This window comes from Dasypus novemcinctus, chromosome 9 (assembly GCF_030445035.2).
Source record: "Dasypus novemcinctus isolate mDasNov1 chromosome 9, mDasNov1.1.hap2, whole genome shotgun sequence".
Classification (NCBI taxonomy): domain Eukaryota; kingdom Metazoa; phylum Chordata; class Mammalia; order Cingulata; family Dasypodidae; genus Dasypus; species Dasypus novemcinctus.
In genome coordinates this window covers 12,028,322-12,051,075 of record NC_080681.1, presented here as the reverse complement: position 1 = coordinate 12,051,075, position 22,754 = coordinate 12,028,322, and the positions used below count along the sequence as shown (strand labels likewise).

The window sequence follows — 22,754 nt, the reverse complement described above, 5'->3', positions numbered from 1 at the left end:
AACAAAATGTGGTATATACATATGATGGAATACTATGCTGCAGTAAGACAAAATGAAATTGGGACATAGGTGATAACATGAATGAGTCTTGAAGACATTATACTAAGTGAAGTAAGTCAGACACAAAAGGACAAATATTGCATGGTCTCATTAATATGAACTAAATGCAAATAATAAACACATGGAATTAAAACCTTGAGTATAGGTTATTAGGAGATAAGAGGAGGGTTGAGAAGAACTATGGATGCTTAATGTATGTAGAAATTCTTACTAACTTGACTGTAAAAGCGTGGAGATGGATAGAGTTGATATTACACATTATAGTGAGTAGCAACTGGTCTATAAATGAAAAAGGTAGTCTGGGGAAGTAAATGTCAATAGAAAGAAAGCTAAAGAATAATCTAGGGACTGAATAACACAGTGAACCCAGAGGTGGTTGAGAATTGTAGTTAAGGGTACAAATGCAAGAGAGTCCTTCTGTGAGCTAGAGCAAATGTACATCACTATTGCAGGGTGATGGGAATATGGAGAAGCATGGGAAAACTACAATGTGATTAACAGCAATACTACAATATTCTTGCATCAACTCCAAAGCCATACTGTGTTGATAATGGAGGTGTATGGAAAAAGTGTGCCAAATATATGCTATGGACCATGATTGGTGGTAAGAGTCTGATAATATTGTCTAATAATCTGTAATAAATATTCCACCAGGGTGTGCAGTTGTATGGGAAATCTATACATCTGTATGATCATTTTGCAAGTTCACAATATCTGTAACAAAAATATATTAAGAAAAAAATAGTATGGGTTGGGGGAAAAACACACCAAGTATAAGATAAAGACTATAGTTGGTAGTAATATTTTGACAATGCTCTTGCTTAGTTTGTAACAAATGTTTCACAACAATGCAAAGAGTTGGTGGAGGGATGATATATGAGACCCCTGTGTGGTTATGTATGTTTATTTTGTAAGTTCACAATCTTTACTATACATTTATTGTTTATGTATGTTCATGCATGAATGATATACTTCAATTTTGAAATTGTTCAAAAAAATAAAATAAAATGAGAAGAAAAAAACCCATATGATTATCTCAATAGATGTAAAAATTTCAAAACCCAATCGTGATAAAACTCTTAGCAAACTAGGGACTTCCATAATCTGATAAAGAGGATCTACCAAAAAAGAAACAAACAAACAAAAAGAAAAACCTCCAGCTGACATCATGCTTAATGGTGAAATATTGAAATACTGAATTTATAAACAAAGCAAGGAATCTACTATCACTAATTCTATGCAGCACTCTACTGGTTGTCCTAGCCATTAGAATAAGGCAAGAAAAAGGAGCATAAAGATTGGAAAGAAAGAAGTAAAACTGACATTATTCACAGATGACATAATTGTATATGTAGAGTATCCAAAATTATTATTCACCCTTTTGAATGGAAATTCTTATTGCAGTTATCCTGTTCCCAATTCCATCATTCTATTTTGGGTTGCAGGTGGTAGTGGTAAAATGCAGATAACTCAGTGGTTTTTATTTTTGCTATTGTTTTGTTTTGTTTAAAAGTCTCCAGACCAACAGGAGCCACACTGGACCTGATGGGGATCTGGACAGTGAACTGGAAGCAATACAGATGGAGGTCTAGTTGTCTCCCTTGAGATGTGGTTGAGTGCATTTTATGGGTTGGAAGAAAAAAGCAGAGATATTCAATGAACAGAAGGGTAGACTTGTGGTAGGGGTCAACAACTTTTCCTTGTGCTCTCCTACACATCTCAATTTCCTTTGCCATTGTATTGGGACCAGATAACTGGTTTTCGCCAATAAAGTAGAAGTGATGTGTAATATGTTACTTCCATCAACAAGGCAGTTAAGAAGCTCTCTGCTTCTTCCATCCCCCTCTTCCTCTGACAGAGTAAACTTGCTTTCACAAGAAGGAGGAAGCCTTAGTCTCTTAGTCACAAGATAGATGAGACTCTCCCTGACCTGCATCGGATGTTGCACAAGTGAGAAATTTCTAGCTTACCAAATCAAAATAGTTCAGGTTTTAATTGTTTAATTGTTAACCACAGCATAGCCTAGTGTTACCTTGGGTAATTTAGGTGCTTAAATCATTAATTTCAGATTCCTTTCCTAAATAACCACACAAGCACTTAAGGCATACATATACATATACATATATATATATATATATATATATATATATATATATATACTGTTGTTCACCTTGATTATCCCACACTAGGATCCAATCTAGTACCACATTTTCCATGTATCTGATTAATCTGACCCTTAGGTCTCTAAATTTAAAATACTGCTATTTAAGAAACTGAGCTAGTTGTCCTACAGAATGTTCACCTTCCAGATTTGTTGAAGTAACTGCATCCTACTTTTTGAAAGTGTATTTTAATCACTCAGTTCAAAGTATTTTTTAATTTCAATTATAGATTTTTTTTACCCATGAATTATTTAGAACTATTATTTAAAATTTCCAAACACATTTCCTTTTTTCGTTTTTTTTGTTGTTGTTGCTATCGATTTCTAATTTACAGTGTGGTCTGAGAATGTGGTCTCTCTGATAACAATTGGAAACGTTGAGGGTCAGCAAACTAATGCCTGTGGGCAAATCCAGCCTGCCACTTACTCTTAAACAGCCAAGAAACAAAGCATGTTTTTTACATTTTTAAGTCGTTGAAAAATTTCAAATGAAGATTAATATTTTATGACATATGAAAATTTTATGAAATTCAGATTTCAGTGTCCATAAATAAAGTGTCATTGGAAGTCAGTAACACTCATTTGTTTACATACTATCTATGACTGCTCATGCAGTACAACTGCAGAGTTGAACACTTGCAATACAAACTGTGAGGTCTGCAAAGACTAAAACTTTACTATCTGATCCTGTACGGAAAAAGTTTTCCAGTGCATCAAAAGATGTTATCAAGGAAGTAAAAAGATAACCTACAGAATAGGAACAAATATTTGGAAACTATATATCTGATAAGAATTTAATATCCAGAATATATAAAGAACTCCTACAAATCAGCAATAAAAAGCAACCAGTGGCCAAGAAACACATGAAAAGATGTTCAACATCATTAGCCATTAGGGAAATGTAAATCAGTCTCCTTTGCCTGCTTGATTGCTTCCATCTAATCTGAGACATCCTTCTCTTCTCAATATATACTATTTTCCTAGGTTTTTTTCATCCACTCTCAGGACCTAACTTTCTATTACATGCTACTTATGCCCTAATTTATGTTTCTAGCCATATTTTTATTGGAGCTTAAATTCATTTCCTACATGTTACCACATGGACATCTAATTGTTAACCTATATCCAATTGGCACTTCATGCCCACTATTATGACTATTATTAAAAACAAACAAAAAACCATAACGTGTTGGCAAGGAGGAGAGAAACAAACAGGAACCCTCATGCATTGTTAGTGGGAATATAAAATAGTGCAGCTGCTATGGAAAACAATTTAGCAGTTCCTCAGAGTTAAGCATAAAATTACCATATGATCTGGCAATTCTACTTCTAGGATATACAAAAAATAATTGAAAGCAGGAACTTGAATAGGTATTTATGCACTGATGTTCATAACAGCATTATTCACAGCAGTCAAAATGTGGAAGCAACTCCAGAGTCTGATGAATGGATAAACAAGATATGGTACCTACATACCATGGAATATTATTCAGCCATAAAAAAAGGAATGAAGTACTGATATATCTGACTACATGGATGAACCCTGAAGACATCGTGTTGAGTAAAATAAGCCAGACACAAAAGGACAAATATTGTATGATCTCACATATACAAAATAAATTGAATGTGCAAACTTAAAGAGACAGAAATTGAAATGCAGGCTACCAGGGGCCTGGGTAAGGATAGAGAATAGAGACGTAATGCTTAATGGGTACAGAGTTTCTGTGGCTATGGAAATATTTTGTTAATGCATGGTGTTGATGGTAGCACAACACTGTGAATGTAGTTAATACCACTGAATTGTGCACTTGAAAGTGATTAAAATGGGAAATTGTTACAATGTATGTATGTTACCACAGTACAATTTTAAAAAAAAACAAAACCTTACAACACAAAGAGTGAACCCTAACATAAACTATGGGCTTTAGTTAGTAAATAATGTAACTATAATAATATTGATTCAATTGTAATGTATGTACCACACTAATGCAAAATGTTAGCAATGGAGAAAACTGGGTTGGGGGAGCGTGTATAGGAACTGTACTTTCTGTAAACCTACAACTGCTCTAAAACATTAAATTTAATTAAGTTTAAAAAATAAAAAATTTGGGAAACGGACTTTGGCCCAGTGGTTAGGGCGTCCGTCTACCATATGGGAGGTCCGCGGTTCAAGCCCCGGGCCTCCTTGACCCGTGTGGAGCTGGCCCATGCGCAGTGCTGATGCGCGCAAGGAGTGCCGTGCCACGCAAGGGTGTCCCCCGCGTGGGGGAGCCCCCTGCGTGGGGAAGCCCCACGCGCAAGGAGTGCGCCCGTGAGGAAAGCCGCCCAGCGCGAAAGAAAGTGCAGCCTGCCCAGGAATGGCGCCGCCCACACTTCCCGGACCGCTGATGACAACAGAAGCAGACAAAGAAACAAGACGCAGCAAATAGACACCAAGAACAGACAACCAGGGGAGGGGGGGAAATTAAATAAATAAATAAATCTTTAAAAAAAAAAAAAAAAAATTTACCAACTCCTTCCTTCCCTACATGTGATCAATTTTTATGTGTGTTTCAGGTGTGCTTGAAAAGAATGTGTCTTCTTCAGTTAATCTATGCAGTGTTTTATATATGTTCTTTAGATCAATCTTACTAACTATAAACTACATAAATCTGTAAACTTACTAATATTTTGTCTGCTTAATCTACCAATTACTGAGAAAGGTGTGCTAAAATCTCCCAGTTCAGTGATGGATCTGTTTTCTTTGTCGTTCTGTTAATTGTTGCTTTATAAATTTGTACCTAGGCAACCAGGTACAAACAAGTTTAGGACTGTTATAACTTCTTGGTGAAGAAAAGCTTTTATCAATATGTAAAGATGGTCTTTTTTGTTTATTAATGGCTTAAACATCAAGATACATTTTTTTTTATTTTTTTTATTGACTTTGTAATAATATTACATTAAAAATATATATATATGTGAGGTCCCATTCAACCCCACCCCCCCACCCCCCCTCTCCCCCCCCAACAACACTCGTTCCCATCATCATGACACATCCATTGGATTTGGTAAGTACATCTTTGGGCACCTCTGCACCTCATAGACAATGGTCCACATCATGGCCCATACTCTCCTCCATTCCATCCAGTGGGCCCTGTGAGGATTTACAATGTCCGGTGATTACCTCTGAGGCACCATCCAGGGCAGCTCCATGTCCCAAAGACGCCTCCACCTCTCATCTCTTCCTGCCTTTCCCCATACCCATCGTTCACCATGTCCACTTTTCCCAATCCAATGCCACCTCTTCTATGTGGACATTGGATTGGTGTGTCCATTGCACCTCTATGTCAAGAGGAGGCTCAGATTCCACATGGATGCTGGATGCAATCCTCCCATTTTCAGTTGTAATCACTCTAGGCTCCATGGTGTGGTGATTGTCCTTCTTCAACTCCATCTTAGCTGAGTGTGGTAAGTCCAATAAATCAGATTGTAGGTGCTGGAGTCTGTTGAGGCTCAGGACCTGGCTATCACATTGTCAGTAACATTAAGGTACATTTTGTCTGATATGAATATATCAGCTATCTTTCAGTTAGCATTTTCCTGGTAAAACTTTTTCAGCTCTTCTTCTTTCAAGTTTTATGTTTCTTTACATTTTTTTATATATTTCTTTTTAAACAACATCAAGCAAACTTTTAAAATTCAGTCTGGAAATCTATGACTTTTAACTACAGAGTGTAGTCCATTTTCATTGATTGTAATTATTGTTATATTTGGATTCATTCCTACTAACATTTATGTACTTTCTTTTAAATTGATTAGTTTATTCTAATTCCAATTTTTCTGTCTACTAGTTTGAGCTATATACTTTATATCACTTCTCTTCATGGTTACTCCAGAACTTTTAATGTCTCTTACCTTCCCTTTCATGTTTTTTATCTTGTTGTTTTGTTGAAAAATAAAAAGCATAACCTTACAAAAATATCTAACAAGTCACTCCTGCCCCTGCTTCTATAAATCAGCCTGTGAAAACAAGGCCTAGCAGGAGGATATCTAACAAGTAACTCCTGCCCCCGCCTCTGTAAATCAGCCTGTGAAAGCATAGTCTTGCAGCTGCATTCTGCTTCTGTAACACTGCTTGCAAAATTTTGCCTAGCAACATGTTAGCCAATGAACAAAAGTTATGCTGATCCCACCTGAAATCCTATATAAACCTATGAAAACTGAAAAACAGGACTCAGAATTTGGAGATTAACTCTCCCCTGGGCCTGTGCATAATAAATCTGCTTCTCCACTTCTCTTGAGTGCCGATTTTGGGTTTTTCTGTGGTTCAGAACTCCTGGCTTTGCTGCAACAGTTTGTGTTATATTTCTGCCACTTCAAATGTTTCCAACTTACTATTTATCCCAACTATTGAGTTTCTCATTTCAATTATTGTAGTTCTAGTTTCTTTATGTTCTATTTGTTCTTTTTTAAACTTCTGGCTATTTTGGTACTATTTTCTTCCTTCATTACACTTTCAATAACCACTTTATTAAATATATTAAACATACTTATTTTACCTTTTAGATCTGATAATTTCTATGTCTGCAATCTTTATAGGCCCTTGTTTCTGGCCTTTGCAGTTTGTTATTTCTGTTGTTTTCCTCATCGTGGTTTGCTTACTTGTGTGTTTTTGTGATTTTTTTGGTTGTTAGCTCTTGTTTATTCGAACTTTATCTGTGAAAAGTCTTTGGTACCTGGTAGAGGATGCAGTCTTGTGCAGATAACATATTCCGTTCTGCCAGGAGCCTGAGTTTGGATTTTTGAGATACTGCAGATAGTGCAAAGTATGGCCCCAAACCTCCTAAAACCTTGGATTTGTGGTTAGGAATTCTCAAGAAAAGTTTCCATTTTTCTCTCTGTTCCTCCTCCACCCAGAGCCAATACTGAGCTAGGCAAAGGTGGTAGGGCAATGGTCTCCATCTCCTGCATTACACCATGTATAACCTGCTCCCCTTGCGTGCAGGTAGAACCTGTGACTTGCTTCTAATCAACAGAATATAGCAAAGGTGATGGGAAGTCACTCCATCATTAAATGACATTACTAAAGACCCCATCTTAGCAGATTGGAAAGTGGCCTTGAAGAAGCAAACAGCCGTGTTGTGAATTCTCCATGGAGAAGGCCATAAGGCAGGGAACTGTGGGTCACCGCTAAGATCCAAGGCAGACCCCACCTGACAGCCAGTAAGAAGCCAGGCCCTCAGTCATGCACAGACAAGGAAATGAATTCCGCCAATAACCAGAAGAGGGGGCTTCTTTTGTTTGTTTCACAACTCTCTGACCCCTGGAAGACAAAAGAAGATAGTAAGAGTGGGTGAGGGGAAGCAGATGCGGCTCAAGCAATTGGGCTTCCTCCTACCACAGGAGAGGTCCCACATTCAGTTCCTGGTGCCTCCCGGAGAGGGTGAGCTGGTGTGGCAGGCAGGCACAGCGAGCTGATGCAACAAGATGGCACAACAAAAGAGACGCAAAGAAGAAAGACAGTGAGAGACACAACAGACCAGGGAGCTGAGGCGGCTCGGATGACTGGGTGCCTCTCTTTCACATGGAGGTCCTGGATTCGGTTCCTGGTGCCTCCTGAAGAGAAGATGATCAGATACAGAGAGACACAGCAAGTAGACACAGAGAGCAGACAGCAACTGCGAACAATGGGGGAAGGGGGATAGATAAATAAAATAAATCTTAAAAAAAAAAAAAGTGGGTAAGAAGACTACGTAGGAAGCTATTAGAATAGTCTGGTGGGAGCTGTTGGTGACTTGGGAGAGGATGGTAATAAAGAGAAAGAGAAGTCGATTTGGCATACTTTTTAGAATTTGAATTTTCAAGATGTTTATTGAATAGGAGAGGAGGGTGTGAGCTATCTCCTAAGTTTCTGGCTTGTGTGCTGCTATTAGCTGAAATAGAGAGTAGATGAGAAAAAGCAGGTTTCAGAGGAGAAGATATTGAGTTCACTTATGGAATATGGGTTAACAATTAGATATCCATGTGACAAGATGTCGGGAGTTTCCTCAGCCAAACCTCTGAAGAGACCACAGCCCAGGTCGTTACCTGGGTGAAATCCCAAAGCAGAGAGCCCAGATAAGCTATGCCCAGCCTTCTGACCTACAGAAACTAAAATAATCAATGTGTGTTGTTTTAAGCTTCTAAGTTTGTAGGAATTGGTTATACAGCGATAGATAATTAATAAAGCAAGGATCCCTATCGTCTCCATCGGTGGCATGGTTTTTTAACTAGTCGCCCATGAGGGAACCCCTTTCAGAGGGTTTTGACTTTATGGAAGGGTGTCCGACCCAAATTCCCATCATTGTTCAGGCTTTAGACTTGTTTCCTGACTCCACACACATATGGTCTTTAAACCTGAGATACAGGTCACCAAAAATTGGTGGTTATATCCAGGGCAAACACCACTCCCAGGCCTCACTCAACTCTTATTTCTGACTTTTGAGGATTTCCTACATCCAGTTCAGTTGTGCATTTTTAAATAGTGTTTTTTTTAAAATATGTTGTCCAGCATTTGTAAGTATTCTTTAAAAAGAGCATTTCTTTAGACATTTAATCTGCTATATTGCTGGGAATTTCCGTTCACTCTTCAACCCACTAAAGTCTTATTCCCTACCACCCCCACTTCTTGGGGAAAAGAGATTATGGTATCTTTATTTTCACACCCATTAAACTCCTTCCAGCCTTCATCATACTTGACACTGTCGGCCATCGCCTTTCCTTTCCTTATTTATACCCCTGGCTTCTAAGTTCTCACTCGTTGTTGCTTGGGCTATCGCTGATATTACTGTCTCTCCCTCCATGTCCTCTGTGTGGTGTGTGTCAAAAGATACAGAAGAACCTCTCTCTGGTTATGGGATAAAATTAATACATTAAAAAAAGAGGAACTCTGCCCTAGAGTTTACACAAGATCTTTGCAACGCATGCTTGTTTGTGGCAGCGGCAGTGACATTAATCTTTTTTTTGTCATTTCCGAAAAATAAGAGTAGGAAAGGAAGCAAGTGAAAAGGTCACTTTTAGACAATTGGATCCCATGACCGGACTTTTTCTTAGAAGGTAATTGCATTTACCACATACCTTTAAACTAGATGAAATAATCACCAAGAGAAAATGCTGTCTAATTGTGGGTGACTTTCCTCTTTGTGTTTAACTTTTGGCAAGCAGAAGGGTGACATTTGAACGGCTGCATCTAGTTGGTGGATTTTATGGCAATGAGTAAGAGTCCCCAGTGAGGACAGGACATGAAAAAGTATATATAGTGCTGTTTCTATTTTAATTTATGCTTCTGTCAACTGTTTTGGATTGTTGTCTTCACAAGGAAATATGTTTCCTGCTTTTCTTGGCCTGAATTTGTAAGTTGCTATTTCCCTGTGGCATTGTCTTTCCAGGTGGGGTGGCCTAACTTTTTAAAAGTGGCTATGGTAATGTTTCTTTGGGATGGCTGTAAATTCAGAGTTACTGACGTGAAGGCCAGGGGATGTTACAGAAACTTCTGGTCTTCTTGTCTATCTCCCCAGTGGTGGAGCCTAGTACAAGTTACAACTCCATGTAGTACTGAGACACATTTCATTTTTTAAAAGCTACTATACTAATGCTTTATGGTGTTCTGCAAAGAGTACTGTTTGCTTGTAAACTAAGAAAAGGAGCTAAAAGGTGCTAGAAAAATTATTACGGTTCATCATTCTGCTGTGGGCTGCAGGCTCCTGTTTTTAGAGCTCAGACATTTCATCAAACTTCCTCAATGGCACCTTTCTCATTGTACTACATTCTGCGATCTAAAATTGTTTTGTCGACTGTTAGGTACTTGATAATGTGGCTGATATAACTGATATATAGCAATGAGATGTCCTCCCAACTCTCCCCCCACGTCCAAGGATTTGGAAATGGGTTTCACTTTGGGGAGCAGAAAAATTAAAACACATCAATAATTGACATTTATTGTCTGAATAAATTACCTTAAAATATAGCAGAAATAGCAGAGCCAAAAATTTTATTATAGATTTGCCTGAATATGAAGCAAAACTGTGGTCTTTAAAAAATATTCGGGGTTTCATACAAAGTTTTAAGCACAAAAATGCCCATTTCATTATTATTTATTTAAATAAAAATTGGAGAGAGTTTATATCAACAAGCAGGGAACTGGTTAAGCATGTTATAGTATATAGATGCAACAGAAAGCTCTATTATCGCTAACGATGTTTGTAAATGTTTTAGCTTATGATAAAATGCTTTATTTGAAAGGAGGATATAGCCTCTAACATGAAGAGGTATCTCAACTAGCTTTTTTGAAAAATGCATGGAAGTACAACTAAGAAGAAACACACCCAAATGTTAACAAAGGGTAGTGGGAGTTTGGGTGATTTTACTTTTCTACTTCTTCACACGTTTTCTTTTTTATTTATTTAATTCCCCTCCCCTCCCCCGGTTGTCTGTTTTCTGTGTCTTTTTGCTGCGTCTTGTTTCTTTGTCCGCTTCTGTTGTCGTCAGCGGCACGGGAAGTGTGGGCGGCGCCATTCCTGGGCAGGCTGCTCCCTCCTTCGCGCTGGGCGGCTCTCCTCACAGGCGCACTTCTTGCGCGTGGGGGCTGCCCTACGCGGGGGACACCCCTGCGTGGCAGGGCACTCCTTGCGCGCATCAGCACTGCGCATGGCCAGCTCCACACGGGTCAAGGAGGCCCGGGGTTTGAACCGCGGACCTCCCATGTGGTAGACGGACGCCCTAACCACTGGGCCAAAGTCTGTTTCCCCACACGTTTTCTTTTCTACTTCTTTATACATTTTGGTACCAAAAAAAAAAAAAATTAAAGGGGTAACATATAGAAGGTTTAACCAAAAAAGTAAAACCATAGCCTAAACAAAGATCTTGCATACTTGAAAAGACAGCCTGTGAACAGAATAGAGCTGGCAGATGGGATCTAGAGGCAAGCCCTCCCAGGGCAGGTTTGTCAAAGTATAACCAATTCTTCCAGGGAAAAGGGAGGTGGACGCCTCACACCTAGATCATACTCAATATTATAACCACCCATTCATCGTCTCTCACACTTCAATTCCAGGCTGACAAAGCAAAACTGTCATCATAATTTGGCTTCCTTTTAGATGTTCTGATAGATGCAATGCACTGGTTACTCCAACATGTCCCTTACGCCATTCCAGTTTATGCATCAATCTCCTGTGAGTAGGTTGTGGGAATCAGTTCTAGAGGCACAGGTCAATTCTTGGTCCCTTCACAAGAGCAGGTTTCTGGAGCTGTGGAACTGAAGACCAGCTGCTGAACTGTGGTGACACCACCGTGTAAAGTCTGTGCCCACTGGCCTTGTTAGAACGCCCACGACATGCTTCTCTCTCATCATTACTGTTCTTACATTAACATCGCAGTCTTAGATTTGGCCCCTCCGCCACGCCTCTTTTCAAGTTTTCTAAGAGATACCTTTTTTATTGTCAGGAGAAGGCATCATGGGAGGAAGTGCCTCAACACCCAAATCCATCACTGGTGAGTCTCAGGACTGGAACCAGTACCTGCCTCCTTGCTGGCTTGAAATTAACTGGGAAAACTGGAAACTGTGCCGAAGGGCTGTAATGGGATGGTGCTGGCTAGTGCAGTTCTGAGGTTGACAGAATCGGATTTTACCGTATTGCAGAATCTAATGCCAGGGAAGGGAAAAGAGAACCAGAGAAACCCACACGAACCTCCAAATTTGAATAGAGTGTCTTCTGTGCTCAAAACTGTGCCAGCTGGATGGTTTAAGAGAATGGAGTTAACTTTCCTTGTTGCTGCCCTACTTGTGGTGCGGTCATTTGGAATTGACCCTGTCTGCCTTTTGCTAGGCACTGTTAATAGCTGCTTGTAAACAAATGAGCAAACAAACAAACCAAAAAAAAGACAGCTGTTTACAGGGTCAAACTGTCGTTGGAAAATGCTAGGTGTGGGTTTTACTTTAGTTGTCTACTCCTTGGCCCTGTGATCCGCTGCTTAGGTCACAGGGGGCATATCTTCCTGGGTAATCTTAGCTGATCCTTCCCCTACTAACCTATAGAGGAAGACACCTGAGATGTTTATCAAAAGAGCATACAGGGAGTGGATGTGGCTCAAGCAGTTGAGCGCCTGCCTCCACATGGGAGGACATCAAGCAAAATCAACAAGCAGACAGACAATGAGAAAAAATGAGCAAAATCAAGGAGCAAGGCAATGAGCAAACAACAAGCAAAAACAAATGAGCAGGGAAGCAGCTGTGTCTCAATCAGTTGGGCTCCCGTCTGCCATATGGGAGGCCCTTGGTTCACATCCCAGGGCCTCCCTGTGAAGGTAAGCTGGCCTGCGCGCCGTGGAGAGCTGACGCAGCAAGATGACACAACAAAGGGAGACAAGCAGACACAGAAAAAATGCGTGGCCAATGGACACAGAGAACAGACGGCAAAAAAGCAAGCCACAAGGGGGAGGGGATAAATAAATAAAAACAAACAAACAAACAAACAAAAAATGAGCAGGGAGTGGATGTGGTTCAAGCAGCTGAGCAGCTACCTCCCACATGAGAGGTCCTGAGTTCAGTTCCCAGTGCCTCGTAAAGAAAATACAGTAATGAGCAGGCAACGCGCTCCAACAACAAGAAAAAAAAATGAGCAAACACATGAGGGAGCCTTCTGGGGGAGAAAAAAAAAGAACATATAGAGCTGCGAAACATTAGACTCATTTCTTTCGTTTGTGTAGCTAATATTTAAATTCCATTTCTAATTTTCATTTTAAAGTATTTAGAATTTAAGAAACAATATCCTCCTTTATTTAGAGTAGCAGTCCCATCATTGGGCAGAATGGGGGATCTGGGGACACTTGGGGACACTCAAGAAACATGGGTTTCTTGAGAAGTAGCAGATAAATTAATCCCTTTCCTGTTCTCTTACAGATGTACCATACGCCCCCACCACCACGACAGCCCCACCAGCCTACTCTACAGCTGCCCTCACTAACCACACCAAGTAAATGAGCATCCTCTCTTCCTTTCCTCTTGAACCACCTGTTCCTTGAGTTGGGGCTGGGGGTCTAGGGAGAAGGAGCCAGAAACTGTGAAAGAGCTACATGAGTTTTTTGGTTTAGGAATGTGGCTCTTAGCTTGGGGTCCCCTAAGCTTCAGAAGATCCATGAACTCCCTAAATTTACAAATGCAATTTGCTATATGTGAGCCTATGAACATTGAGGAGGTAGGGTGGGGAAGAGTTGGCAGCGCTCACTGAAGTCCCAGATGGATCTGGAACTTGGAAACAAAAGTAGAAAAAACAGTGTATGAGCGTGAAAGTCAACTTCTCAATGTGAACAACTATGTCAGGAAGTGGGAAAGGCCTTCAAAAAGCTCAGGTCGTTTGCTCCCTTTCTTTGCAGAAACAACAAAGAGCTACTTCATTTGATTTTGGCCTTTTTCGTGGGGGTTCTACTGACAGTGCTGCTGACGGGCTTTGTCTTCCTCATCATAAAGAGCTACAGGAAATGTAAGGTGTCTCCAGAAGATGGAGCAGCCCTTCTTTCTCTGCCATGGAGAACAGTTAGCTATGGGTAGATACTGGGAGACAACGGCGCAAGCAGGGAAGAAACCTCAGCCCACCCTCTGCAGACTGAGCCCTGGAATCCCTTCACTTTTCCTTTCTGCTCTCCCCACCCTCCGCTTTTCCCATCCAACACCTCCTATCCACCCTGCCCTTTCATCCAATTGTCGGGAGAGGCTTCTGAGTCCTCCAAGCCCCAGCAGTGAGACTTGTCCCTCTTCTTCCTGGCATTGTGGCAGGTCACTCCAGTTCCCCGGTCGTGGATCCTTGTTCAGATTCTCAAGACAAGGTAAGGTGACCACACTGTTCCCTGGGACTGAAGATCTGTTGTTGTGGGAATTCCCCTCTATCCCCTGGGTGACAATAGTGGCATTGCCTTCTGGACACTGGGCAAGTGAGTATCTGTAGGGCTTTTCTGGTCCCTTAGGGTATTCTATGACACTCTAGACCAAAGCTTTCCAAACTTCAGGTTGCTTCTAAAGAGGAGCCTAATTCGTTTCTCCAAAGTCAACACACTCATTTCACCTTTTTCTTCCTCTGCAGCTTTCAGTCATCCCAGAGGAGGCGCTTACCTATGCCAGCATGATTTTCGAAACCTCAGAAAAAAAGAGCAATCACTTGAGTGCAAGCTGTTCGGAAGACTTGGATTCCATCGTCTATACTCAAGTTAAAGTGAAAAACTAAGCCTTCCTTTCCAGCGGGGCTTGAATCCAGTTCCCCTCGTCTCAGCTTCATCTTTGTGCGTTGATTTCCCTTTTTACAAATTTTGGAACACAACCTGTGTGAACTGCCAAACAAAGTTCTTTGGTATGATTTGGCAATATTGTCCAGCAGTTTTCAAGGGAACTGGTCAGTACTTTCCCGGCTCTCCCACTTGGACCCTGGAAGGTCAAGACTGCCTCCCTTGTTCCAAGTGTGTGGTACAGAGCTCCGTGCACAAAGAGTGTTCACTCAGCATCATTCATCAGCTTTGGAGAGCCAACCAAATGAACAACCCTTCAAGAATTTGAAATAAAGGGGAACCCTCTGCAGTGGTGGCTCTTCAACATTTATTTGTCTGTCTCTATTACCTTCTCCAGAGGTCAGGAATAAAGGTCCAGAGCTCATTCACAGCCCCAAAAGACTAACAGATAGACAGGTGATTGTGTTCTGGAATAAGCTCAAGATTGACTGGAGTGCAAACCTCAAAGTCTGACGCTAACCAGCTGCATTATTACGGGCAGGTTCATTAATCTTTTAAAGCCTCAGTTTCTTTATCTTGAAAACAGGGCTAATAACACCTCTTAAAGTCACTACGAAGATTAAACGAGCTATCAGCTGTATAAGCACTCTAATCAACCCAGAGGTCTACACAAATATGAGATCTTTATGATGTAAAGCACTATTCAAATGTGAAGTCCTCTCTCCTTTGCTATAATATAAGGGAGCTGTATAATAACATTCTGTGGGACCCAAAGGTAAAGGTTAATTTAAACATAACCCAAAAGATCCCATAGACAATACCAATAAAAATATTAGTAGGATTATTTTTAACCAGACAAGCTTACTCTACAGGTCCTACATAAACAATAAATAAGGAAGCAAGTCCAGCAAAATTCCTAAATAACAAATAAGAAAAGCAATGTGGAAGGCTAGCCCTAATAGTTAATTAAAATTACTGTTTTATTAAGTGTGACTAATTAAAATGATACATCATGGTGAAGCAGTCTAGTAAAACAGGGAATCAATAGATGGATCTGGAACCTGGCAAAGAGTCCACGTGGACATCAATAACCCCCAAGATGGCTGCTGGAAGACCCCCAACCCCAAGATCCTGCCTTCCAGAACAAAGACTTTCTCTGGAAGCCGGGAGAAGCCCGGGATAGTCCCCAAGGACTTTATAATTGGGTCCTCATAAAGGATTGACAGGTGGGGTAATCAATCAAAACAGCAAACAACTGGAACTCCTCCTCTACCATTAGCAAAGGGGTGGAATAATTAACAGTTCAAAAAGCCACACGCAAGACCTGAACAAGCGCTCTCACTCTCCACTCTCTTGCCTCTGCACACCACTCTCACCATTTTTCCTCTGCCACATGGCCATGCAAGTAAACCTGGGCATTTATAATCTATAATGGGGAATTGTAGCTTGTAAATCAGCCCACTTTATCACTTTTCAACCTCCTCCTCTGTACCTAGAACCACTGATCTTTTATTCTCTCCCATTTCTCGTCCCTCCGTACCTGAATAAATTACTGGCCTAACTCACCTGATGTGCTCTTGAAATTCATTTCTATAGCATAGTCAAAGAACCTGGATAAAATGTTTTAACAATGGTGCATGAATAATCCAATCAGTGGAGTAGAATAAAAAGACCAGAAATCAACCAAAAATGCATAAAGAAATTTAGACCATGATGGAGATAGCATATCAAATCATTTGGAGGAAAATAGTTTATTCTTTATTAAATAAATGGTGTTGAGACAATTAGGTAACCATGTAGATGAAAATAAAATTGGATCCAGACCGTACTCCTTATATCAAAATAAATTCCAGATGTGTCAAAAATTTAACTGTGGGATGATGGAAAACTTGTAATTGGTGGTGGTAATGATAGCACAAGATTGTGAATGTAATTAACACCAATGAATCATAGGTTTGGAAGTGGTTAAATGGGAAATTTTTGCTTGCATATATATTACCAGAATAAACAATTTTAAAATCTCAGAACTATACAACACGAACAATGAACCTTTATGTAAACGATGAGCTATGGTTAATGGTATAATTATTATAATAGTGTTTCATCAATTGTAATAAAAGTACCACACTAATGGGACATGTTGATAATAGGGAAAACTGCATGTGAGGGAGAGGAATATGGGAATTCTTACTTCCTCCATGACTTTTCTATAAACCTACAACTTCTCTAATTTAAAAAAGTAGAAAAAAATAATCACTAAACAAAAAACAATGATCCATGAATGGGGAAAAAATTATCAAAAAAAGAAAGAAATCAGAAAAGTACTAGAAGAAAACACAGGAGAACTATTTTAATCTCAGAGTGAAGCAGGCCTTTGAATGTATGACCCAAAATCCAGATACTAGAAAAGACTGATTAACATGACTTATAAAATACCACTAAAAAGTCCAAAGACAAATGACAAGTTTGGAAAAAACATTTGCAAAACATTTCATAGACAAAGAACCGATTTTTCTTATATAAAGAGCTCTTTTAAACCAATTTGGGGGAAAAAATCAACAAAAAAGTAGAAAAGTACAAAGGATAAGTTTGGACTATTTCACTTTCCTATTAATTGAATTTGGCAATATATTAGACTTCATTATTTAAGAAGTTTTGGATCACAGAGAGGTTCCACTATGGCAGGGGAGGAGCACTGATGTGGGATGTCATTGATGGTGCATGCATGGGTGGGAGGGAGTTCTCCAGGTCATGCATATAGGGTATATAGATATGTTCGTTGGGTATAGACATAGAGGGTAGAGTATCACATGACAAATGAGGGAGTGCTGAGTTCCCATTCTGCTCCCAAAGGAGCAGCAACAATCCCCCAAGTGCAAGGGCAAAGACCAGAGAAAAAGGATAGTCCAATGATGGGCCCTTGATACTGATGACTATGCTTATGAGCCTATGTGCTTGAAATTTCAACTAGGCCTAGAGCAGCAGGATACCTAAGAGTTATCTCCTGAGAACCTCCATGTTACTCAAATGTGGCCACTCTCTATGCCAAACCCAGCATGTAATGCATTACCTTTCCCCCAGTGTGGGACATGACTCCCGGGAATGAGCCTCCCTGGCACAGAGGGTTTACTGCCAAGCACCAGCTGGTGATGCAACTAGAAAAAGATCTTGAATAAAAGGGGGAAATGGTAAAGACAAATGAGTTTGTGTGGCTAAGAGACTTCAAACAGAGTCGGGAGGTCATCAGTGGGGTTGCACTTACGCACATCTTAGCAGGATCTCAGAGACAGCCAAAGTAGATAAAATAGGTAGTGGTGTTCCTGGGGACTATGGAGACACCCAGGTCCTACGGTCATGACAGATGGCTCTGGAGTTTGGTGCCTTACCAATGGGTTCTACTTTGGAATTTGTGCTCCTGAGTGTGATGGAGTTGGACTCAGATGTGACCTCTCTATGCATGCCTCTTCTGTCACTTTTACTGAACTTACTGGTACTCTCCTGTAGAATTATTGTGACTCTAGCAATGGAAAAAATTATATCATTGATGTGGAAACAGTGGCCAGGGTAGTTGCTGAAGGCAGGGAGAGGAAAAAGAGGTGTGATTTAGGGCATTTGGACTTGGAGTTGTCCTGAATGATATTGCAGGGACAGATGAAGGACATTGTATATCCTGCCATAACCCACTGAATAGACTGGGCGAGAGTGTAAACTATAACATAAACTATAATCCATGCTGTGCAGCAATGCTCCAAAATGTACTCATCAAATGCAATGAATATACCACACTAATAAAAGAAGTTGTCAATGTGGGAGGAGTGGAGGGTGTGGGGAGTGGGGTATATTGTAAAATTTTGTGTGATTTATGCATCTTTTTTTTAAAAAAAGATTTTTTTTTAAAAGCATAAAGTTGGAAAATATGTAGGAAAGGAAATGTAAATGGCTTTTAAATATATGAAAAGATACTCAACTTCATTTGCACTGAGAAATACTAATTAGAACTACAATTAGCTAATGTTTTCTATTGGTAGGATTAAAAATAATTAAAAACTTTGCTAACAAACTGTGTAGGCAAGCTTGTGGAGTACCGAGACACACACACAACGCTGGTGAAAGAGTAAGTTGATACAACTACAATAGAAAGCAATTGGCAATAACAGTTTAAATTATTTTTAATAATTTCTAAGCAATTCTATTTCTAAGAATTTATCCTACTTGAATATGTGGAAAATTGCCTATGTAATTTTAATTGCAGCATTAATCAAATTGGCTAACACTAAGGTTTCCTATAATCTACACACTGTTCTAAGTGCTTCATTAAATCCTTACAAAACACTATGCGGTTACAGTTATGCTTATTCTCTTAAGTATGGAAATGGAGAGGTGAAATGACTTGCCCTAGGTCACACTGCTAGTAATAGTGGCATCAGGACTTGAACCCAGACAGGCCGACTTCAGAGTTTGTGCCCTTATCCACAGGCTCAACTCTCTGTAACAGTGAAGCGAAATATTGAAAAACTCTTAATATTGAGAGGGTACTGGTTAATGGAGTACAATTCCAATCATTATTTCAATCCATAGAGACAGAATTAGATTAGCGTTATGCAGGGATGGGGAAGGAGAGAGGGATTAACAGGTGACTGCTAAAGCATAGGGGGTTTTTCTCTTTGGAGTAATGAAAATGCTCTAAAATTGATCATGGGGATGAACGCACATCTCCGTGATGATACTAAAAGCCATTGATCATCCGCCTTAGATGGTATGTAAATATATCTCAATAAAACTGCTTTAAAAAAAAGAGAATGAGGCAGCTCCTTATGTTCTAATAAGGAAAGATCTCCGAGATACATTGTTCAATGAAAAGTGTAAGCTGCTGAACAGAATTCTGAATATGATCCATTTATGTACAACAGACAAGATATATATTATATCATATATATATACACACCTATATGTATACACACATATCTATACATACACACAAATACACATACATACATAGTACGTCTCTACAAGAAAATACAAGTAACTGGGTGTAGTGACTGCCCTGGGGAGAGGAACTTGGTAAGGGGAGGCGGGGGCTTTCCCTTAAAAGCTTTTCTTTTAACTTTTGAAGTTGTTCATTTACCTTGTTGAGGATCTTCAAAGGGGCCCAATAGACCCCTCCGGCTCCTCTTCCTTACCTGAGCTCTGAACCAACTGAGAAATAAGACAAAGGACTCAGCAGATAGAGACCAAAATAGGATCTTTATTACAAACATAGTAGACACCGGCAAATACCACTTAAGCCACAGAGAAGTGGGCCTGAGAATACTAAACCCCATGGTTGACAGAGCTGAACCAGGGCCCTCTCACAACATCTCCCCCCAGCCAAGTGGCGGAAGAGATCATGTGCTCTTTGAAAGCTGCTTGCACCCAAAAGCTTAAAAAAGGAAGGGGAAGGGGCACAGTGAAGGTGCCGTCTCCTACCCTGGACTCCGTCAAGGGCAGGTCCCGCCACCCCCCTGGGGAGTCACTGAGGAGATCTAGCCTAACGCCCTCAGTCCACAGGCAAGGAAGGCGGGGTGGGGGAAGCAGCTTCTCCTAAGCCCTTCCAAAAAGACATTAAATGATACTTTTTGAAAGTCAGGTAAGGAAATTGGGAGTTTAAGGAGAGGAAATAATTTAGCCAATGCCATCCTGCTGGTAAGTGGCTGGACCAAAACTTAATTCAAGTCCTCTGACTTCAAACTCCTTCGTCTTGCCTCCACACCAAGCTCCACGCAGCACTCGTAGTGGCAGGAAGACAAGGTAGGAAAAGTCAGGTGGCATGATCAGGAGAGTGGGTTTGCGGATAGAGCAGCTGCTCCTGGCAGCTGAATTTTGAGGGAGAAGGCTGTGGAAGAGGGGTTTCATAAAGGGGCAACGAACAGGTCTAAAAGAAAGCCCTGGTTATGGAAATAGTCCAGTGAGGCTGCAGCAAGATGGAGCAGCCTGCCCCGCGTGGGCCACAGAGATGGAGGAAAGGTCTCTGGCTGGCAGAATGTAGGAAGCACATTCAGGGAGGCCTCTCAAGTTTTCAGTGATCCCCAAACTCTGGGTGGGTGTCACACAATTCTGCCAACTCCGAAGCTAGAAGCCACACCAGCTTTCCCATTCAGAGCCAAGGCCTTATGCACATAGCTGCAAGAGTAGGATCAAGCATTGTGCTCTGGCCATCCACTTGTAAAGGGAATAGCAAATTACTTGCTCTTCCCTGCTGTGTTCCTGAAACTTCCCATTTTCAACAGTACAGCCCTACAAAGCCTTGTGGGTTTTTTTTTTTGTCCCTATCATGAGAACTGGTGTGCAACCTTCCTTGCCGCAGGATGAAATGAGAACTAAAATAACTGACCACGGATCCAAAAGGTCTTGGCTACGTAAGGGAAGAAAAAGACTCTTGAGCCTTGGATGACAGAATCAGAACAAACCTGTAGATTTCTTAGGGGAAAGAGTTCTCCAGGTTGGGTGAATGTCATTGTTCCAACTCATCTGTAGATGCCTTCACCTGTCGTGCAAGACCAATATCTGCCAACTTACCCTGTATATTGATAGTTAGGTGTCCTAATAGCACAGCCTGGAATGCAGTGCAGAGCTAGTTGGCTAGGGACCCCTGCATGAAAGCTCAATGAGGGGGCACAGAGGAGGGATTGTGGGATGTTTGCAGTTGATAGAAGAGAGAGCAGGTTTGGGTTTTTTTTTTTTTAATGTTAAACAATTATTCCCTATAAAGAATTTCTATTTCTTTTCAAATTGAAATTGAAAAGTAATTCAAGTAAACTATTTCCTAATTTTACATTTTATGGCCTTATTTTTCAAGCCTTGCCTGAGAAATATATGATTATTTCAAGGATAAACATTTTGTTTCTTGTCTTTAAAATAACAAATGATGCCTTATTGTTTAAAGGATAGGCTTGACATGTTTATATTTTTTTAGTATGAAAGTAATGATTTTGCATTGAAAGAAAAACAAATCCAATCTTTCCTTGCTTGTGATTTTCTAGGCCGTGTTCGATGAAAATACATTAAATGTGACTTTTGTGTCTTCAAGGAACACTTGAATGCGAAAATAAGCTAAATGGACAATATTCAATTTCAAATGCTTTTGTCTCTTTTCCCTAAAAAAAGAAAATAAGTGGGACAGTTTCCTTGGAGGATCGTCGTGGAAGTATCCCCAGGTGAGTAGCGACATCCCAAACTGAGAGCCACAGATGCCGCTGTTTTCTTTCTTTGTCGCTGTATCATATACGACTTTGCATTTTCCCCACACCCCTTCTAGTTCTTTCCCCTTTTATTTATTTATTTTTTTAAAAAAAAGATTTATTTATTTATTTAATTTCCCCCCCTCCCCTGGTTGTCTGTTCTTGGTGTCTATTTGTTGCGTCTTGTTTCTTTGTCTGCTTTTGTTTCTTTGTCCGCTTCTGTTGTCGTCAGCGGCACGGGAAGTGTGGGCGGCGCCATTCCTGGGCAGGCTGCTCTTTCTTTTCACGCTGGGCGGCTTTCCTCACGGGCGCACTCCTTGCGCGTGGGGGCTCCCCCACGCAGGGGACACCCTTGCGTGGCACGGCACTCCTTGTGCGCATCAGCACTGCGCATGGCCAGCTCCACACAGGTCAAGGAGGCCCGGGGCTTGAACCGTGGACCTCCCATATGGTAGACGGACGCCCTAACCACTGGGCCAAAGTCCGTTTCCCTCTTTCCCCTTTTAGTCAGCATTTCCTTTCTTAATAGTTACACAGCAAATCTTGAGAAATAACTGTGAGCTCGTGACTGACCAAGTCTGCTCAGACTCCTTTCTCACGAAACTCTAAGAATTATCTGATCTGTGAACTGCCTGACCCCTTTTGTTTCAGTAGACCCTTAGGCAGTCATTGTGAGGGTGTAACTTTGGCCCTGCTGGGAAATACTGTGAATGGCCGTTCCTTGGTTATCTGTCCTGACCGCTGTGCTTTTTAATCGTGTTCCCCCTTCACCTGCCCTCCCCATCCACATGTAGACTTGTAACATAAAAGATCCCTCTTGCTTTGAGGCCAGTGCGGCTCGAGCCTCAGAAGGCCATGCTCTCTGTACCTGGTGCCATGGATGAGGATTTAGGCCACGACTGGCTCGGACCCTCCAAGAGAGAGGATCTCCCCTCCGGACCACCGAGGGCGAGGCCGCATGTAAGCCCCCTACTAAACACCTTTTGCTCGCCAAGCTCGACCTGTCTTTCTTTGGGGGTGTGGTGGGAAGCTGCCATGTTACACGGCTCCCTGCTATGCTCGGAACCTTTGCAATGTGAAGGGAG

General features: G+C 40.8%; 1 protein-coding gene across 3 annotated transcripts; it reads left to right on the top strand.

Annotated features, from left to right (window-relative positions):
- The first annotated feature begins 7,538 nt into the window (after positions 1–7,538).
- C9H1orf162 (chromosome 9 C1orf162 homolog) lies at positions 7,539–16,017 on the top strand. Of its 3 annotated transcripts, none has more exons than XM_058303049.2 (6): positions 7,539–9,295; positions 11,681–11,728; positions 13,137–13,209; positions 13,610–13,780; positions 14,010–14,059; positions 14,314–16,017. In XM_058303049.2, exons 2-6 carry the CDS (start codon positions 11,692–11,694, stop codon positions 14,439–14,441), a joined length of 459 nt encoding a protein of 152 aa, XP_058159032.1. In that variant the 5' UTR covers positions 7,539–9,295; positions 11,681–11,691; the 3' UTR covers positions 14,442–16,017. The 3 variants fall into 3 exon arrangements, with proteins under 3 accessions (XP_058159032.1, XP_004473657.2, XP_004473656.2); XM_004473600.5 differs by having other exon boundaries at positions 7,547–9,295; positions 13,610–13,716; XM_004473599.5 differs by lacking the exon at positions 7,539–9,295 and adding an exon at positions 9,327–9,591.
- The last annotated feature ends 6,737 nt before the right edge of the window (positions 16,018–22,754 follow it).

Coding starts and splice junctions, on each gene's coding strand:
- C9H1orf162 (XM_058303049.2), top strand. CDS start 11,692: ATGGGAGGAAGTGCCTCAACACCCAAATCCATCACTG. Junction 11,729..13,136: donor AACACCCAAATCCATCACTG/GTGAGTCTCAGG, acceptor GTTCTCTTACAG/ATGTACCATACGCCCCCACC. Junction 13,781..14,009: donor TGGAGAACAGTTAGCTATGG/GTAGATACTGGG, acceptor GCATTGTGGCAG/GTCACTCCAGTTCCCCGGTC.